At 42.3% G+C, this 5,310-nt stretch overlaps 1 protein-coding gene across 1 annotated transcript; it reads right to left on the reverse strand.

The window, feature by feature from the left end:
* Positions 1 to 340: 340 nt before the first annotated feature.
* RPL34 (ribosomal protein L34) lies at positions 341 to 4,611 on the reverse strand. The gene is made up of 5 exons (XM_047799196.1): positions 4,558 to 4,611; positions 2,911 to 2,984; positions 2,731 to 2,830; positions 2,352 to 2,455; positions 341 to 465 (listed from the first exon to the last, which is right to left on the reverse strand). Exons 2-5 carry the CDS (start codon positions 2,973 to 2,975, stop codon positions 381 to 383), a joined length of 354 nt encoding a protein of 117 aa, XP_047655152.1. The 5' UTR covers positions 2,976 to 2,984; positions 4,558 to 4,611; the 3' UTR covers positions 341 to 380.
* Positions 4,612 to 5,310: the final 699 nt, after the last annotated feature.

A 5,310-nucleotide genomic window follows, 5' to 3' on the forward strand; every position in this document is an offset into this window, starting at 1 on the left:
CAGGAACAATATAACATAGTTCTAATGTCATCTAGCGCTATCATCAAAAAATCCCAGGTAACCAATGACCTCGAATTACTTTTAGAAATAGGAATCATGCTGTACTGGGAACTACATCCAGTCACTTAGGATGGAGCATGGTAATGTGAGAAAAAAGAATGTATATGTATATGTGTGACTGGGACACTCTGCTGTATAGTAGAAAATTGACAGAAGACTGTAAACCAGTTACAATGAAAAAAAATAAAAATAGTGATTAACTAAAAATAGTGGTGGTTCCTAGTTACTACAGAAATCAAATCTGTATACTACTAACAAATCATAACAGATAACAGAAAAAGGCTTTTGATTTTTTTATTACTCAAAAAAGCTTCATTTTTTTATTTAGCTTTCTGACTCTGTGCTTGTGCTTTCAACACTTTCACAACAATTTTCTGCTCCTCGATAAGAAAAGCACGCTTGATCCTAGAAAAGAAAACATTAAATAAATAGTTAAAAAAAAAAAATTTAACACAGGAAGGAAAAGTACTATAAAAGAACCCAAGTAAATAAAGCAATTAGGGAAGATACCTAGAAAAGTAAATGAAATCTGCACAAGTGGAGTGTTAACACTCAGGGCAGAAATTCTAAGGACAGACGCTTTCAGTATAAGGCCTCCTTCCTACCCTGGCACTTAAAGCAGACTCCTTCAATTCTACACCAGCAGTACCTGCCCTCCTTTTGAGCCTTGATGAACTATGAAATCACCACCCCAGGAGACTGCTCTCTGCCACTTAATGATAGTTTTCCCTTAATCGCATTTCATGGTATCCCTGGTCATCTAATAATCTACCCCCAAACCCTGGAATTTCTAACTCCTCCAAGTGTCCTAGATGTAATCACATTATAGAAAAAAAGCTGATATCACTCTTACTCAGCCAAGACTGCCACAGACTCCCTCAGTGTCATAGCTCACACGTTTTATAAGCTCCCCTATAGCTCTACACTCGAATTGTCAGAAAATAGGGCCTAAGAATTCTATTTTCAACATATGCCCACATGATTATGATTAGCAAAGTCTGGGAACCAAAGACTGTAAAAAGCCAAACTCCTCTAGTTTGAAACTCATGATCAAAAAATGAGGAGTTCCCGCTATGGCGCAGTGCAAATGAATCTGACTAGGAACCATGAGGTTTCGGGTTTGATCCCTGGCCTTGTTCAGTGGGTTAAGGATCCAGCACTGAGCTGCGGTATAGGTCATAGATGTGGCTTGGAACAGGCATTGCTGTAGCTGTTGCATAAGGCAGCAGTTACAGCTCCAATTCAACCCCTAGCCCTGGAACGTCTTCACCAAGTAAAAACAATTCCAAGAGCTTTCTTTGTTGAAAGAATGACGTCACTACTCATTCTGCTGCACTTTTAGTTTCTGGCACAACAAAGGCTTCCCTGGCCCGCTTAAAAACTATCAACTCCCACATTTTAAAGAATCAAGCTAAAACTCTGTCCTATAAGGTCCTTCGTGATCTGTGATGTTTCTACACTTCCTATCATCTCCCACAACTCTCTGCTCCTGCCACACTAGAACTATATATACTTTGTTCCTACATTAAAGAACATAGTACCCGGGAGTTCCTGTCATGATGCAAGGGAAACGGATCCGACTAGTATCTGTGAGGATGTGGGTTTGATCCCTGGCCTTGCTCAGTGGGTCAGCAATCCAGCAGAGTGCTGTGAGCTGTCGTGTAGGTTGCAGACATGGTTCAGATCGCCTGTGGCTGTGGCTGTCAGCTGTAGCTCTAATTCAACTCCTAGCCTGGGGACTTCCATATGCCACCAGTGTGGCCCTATAAAGCAAAAAAAAAAAAAAAAAAAAAAGAAAGTAACTAGGACTCTTTCACTCCAACAACCTGACCAAACCACTACGAGTTTCTTACCTAGCCCCCACCCCACTTTTAATTTCTACATCTCACATAAAGATGTTCTGACACAATAGCTGAATTGGAACTGCTATCATTTAGTAGTCTGTATAGCACCGGTTATCCCTACTCAAGGAAGGATTCAAGAATATGCAACCTATTATTATTGTCTTTTTTTTGCCATTTCTTGGGCCGCTTCAGCAGCATATGGAGGTTCCCAGGCCAGGGGTCAAATTGGAGCTGGAGCCACCAGCCTACACCAGAGCCACAGCGGGGTCCGAGCCGCATCTGCGACCTACACCACAGCTCATGGCAACACCGGATCCCCAACCCACTGAGCAAGGCCAGGGATCTAACCCGCACCTCATTGTTCTTAGTCGGATTCGTTAACCACTGAGCCATGATGGGAACTCTTATTATTATTTTTTTTAACCAGTCTTCATAGTTATTATTTACCTGTCACGGACACATTTAGCACACATGGAACCACCATAGGCCCGGCTGACATGTTTTTTCGTTTTAGACAATCTCATGAGAACTTTAGGTCTCACAGCACGGACCTGCATAAAGAAAATGTTCAGATTATTTTGTGATGTTATAACACAAAGTATCCCAGATTTTTGCTGAGTGTTAAGTGTAATCACTAGACTAGGTTAAAAGGGAAATGGTATATACATCTGAGAAACATTTCATTGTATTTGTAGTCTTTAAAAGATTTCGATCATGGATGCTTAGTAATTCTCAGTCCTCCTAGCGGTGACCTCTCACCTTTACCAAGGAATTAATGCTCGAAAGCCCAACCTGTCATGTTATTCACAGCAAAAGGTTCACTTACTCCTCGAAGTCGGCCTGGGCACACGCCACATGCAGATTTTGGTGCTTTCCCAACCTTCTTGGTATAAAGGTAAACGATTCTATTACCAGGGGTTCGGGACCTAGGAAGCGAGAGAACAGGCACTAGCTCAGCATTCTGCAGAACAAATGACAATATGTATATAATTTTGTAAATACTTACAGCCTGGTTTTGTTAGAGGCTGTGTTGTAGGATAGCCTACGACGGTATGTCAATCGCTGGACCATTGTGAATACCTAAATCGAGAATAAAATTGCACTGTAGAAAAAATTCAAATCTTAGACAAAGCAGCATCACAGAGTTTACACACTCTCCACATATGCTCTTACATTAACTTATCTTACAAGCAGGATTTCATACTTTACAACTACAATTGGCTCTCCCTACCTGCAGGTTCTCTATCTGCAAATTAAACCAACCATGGATCAAAAAAACATTCAGGGAAAAAAATTTCAGAAAGTTCCAAAAAGCAAAACTTGAATTTGGCATGTGCCCACGACTATTTACATAGCCACTTACATTGTATTACGTGTAATATGTAATCTAGAAATGATTTAAAGAGAGAACAAAAAACACAAAATAAAGTGTATGGGAGGACTTTAGATAAAGGACCTGAGCATTAATAGATTTTGATCTACTCAGAGGCCTTGGAACAATCCTCCAAGATACTGAGGGATAGCCATACTTACATAAATTAATTAAATGTGGCAGGGGCTGATATTCTGATTATTAGGCTTTCCCCTCCAAGAGTCTGATTCTGTTTGGAACAGTGTCCAGAAAAGTGCAAATCTTAAAAATGCTGGAATTAAAGGAAAAGCATGCCATTTTCGGGGACATAAAGCCCACGGGCTAACGGACACAAATGTCACTAGGATTAAATGACAACAGGAGTTCTGCCCACCACAATAGCTACTCAGGGTTCAGTGTTTTGCCCCAAAGAGACACCTGGGTCAAGTTAAGTGCCATTTAATACTAATTCTGGTATTGGCCCAAGTGTCTCTGAATTATGACATCTGTTTTGTTTTTATCAACTAGAAATAATACTGAATGATGTTTATAGCAAATCGGTTACACAGGTACACATGAGCGACTCACTTTCCAGTGAACTACCCAAAACATAAGCAAGACTTTAATCAATCTAATTTACGTCAAATCTTGTCACCTTTCTTCACAGCATGTTACTTAAAAGAAAACTGACTGCATCTGTTGTTACAAGCTCCTTACTAACATTACACTGGGAACTGTCAGACACCAAAACCGACATGGAAAGCTAATGCAATAGTGACCCAATTAGCCGTTTGCTTCTACAAAATCAAGACAGAAAACTCCCTATATAAAACACTGGCTTTGGGAAAAAAAAAATCTCGATTTTGAAAGGATCAGAAGATGCTGGTCGTCCCCCAGGACAACCCCCGCCCCCCGCCAAAGCCTGGAGAACAGCTACCCGATCGGGGTTAACACGAGAGCGTAATTATGAGAACGTGCAGCGATTTCAGAGTCCACCAGCCAAAACCACAACTCGTTCGTCTCCGAGCTCCCCTTCGCAGTATTCGCTGGACTGCGACTGCGCAGGCGGCAAAGCCACGGGTGGTGAGCTCGGGTCACCTACTGCTCCGGAGGGGAGATGGGGATCGAGAGGTGTCTGAAGCTAAAAGCCGAGAAACTGTTCATCACCAGCCTTCCACCTAAGCCTTTACTCCCACGCCAGCTCAAAAAACTGTGCCTGGGAGATCCTGACTCCTATAATTCCCTGGATGGTGGTCGATTGCAAAGGCAGTAGCGATAAGAAAAAGAGAAGAGCAACCATACCTCTGGATAGCGTCCCCGGAAGAGGAAAGGGAAGCTCTCGCGAGCGCAAAGGCCAAATATGACTGCGCATGACAGGAAGTTACATCAGAGGAAGAGGCGTGATGGAGAGAACGACGTCGCCATGTTGTACGGAAGCTACGCAGCTCCATACAGTGGGCGGGGATTCATAGCGCTGTTGGGTTGTACGGCAAGCGCCTCCTTGGAGCGGGATGCGCCCCAGCCATCCCCAACAGCGGCACACAAAGATCTTTCAGCAATCGCTGTAGAAGCAAAATATTGAGAGAGCTGCGAAGCGCAGAGGTGGGACAGAATAAACTATTTTTCCGTTCTCAAGTGCGCTGCGACACGTTTAACCAAAAGAGCGCCAGCTTTTGAGTTAGACCTGGGTTTAAGTCTCTATTTTGACACATATCATTAGATAACTTTTCAGGAATTACTGTCTTTAACCGTCTCTTATTTTTCGTTGTCATTCATCCAAAGCACAAGCTTTACGAATTAGGATTTAACCCAGTATTTGCTAGTTATCAGTTGTGTTACATTGGGCGAGTCCTTAAATCTCTAAAGAGGAACGTATTCGTAACTACCATGCAGAGTTAGGTCGTGATCAAAGGCATCATGAAGTTCAAGCACTTAGCACAGTGTCTTGTAGAGTGAGTGTTAAATAAACGGTGGCTAATCTTATGATTATGTACAAAGGGTTTCTAGAGGCTTCACTTGTGTGGTAACGTCTGATCAGGGCCTTAAAGATGAGGA

The sequence above is a fragment of the Phacochoerus africanus genome, chromosome 10, assembly GCF_016906955.1.
Source record: "Phacochoerus africanus isolate WHEZ1 chromosome 10, ROS_Pafr_v1, whole genome shotgun sequence".
NCBI lineage: Eukaryota > Metazoa > Chordata > Mammalia > Artiodactyla > Suidae > Phacochoerus > Phacochoerus africanus.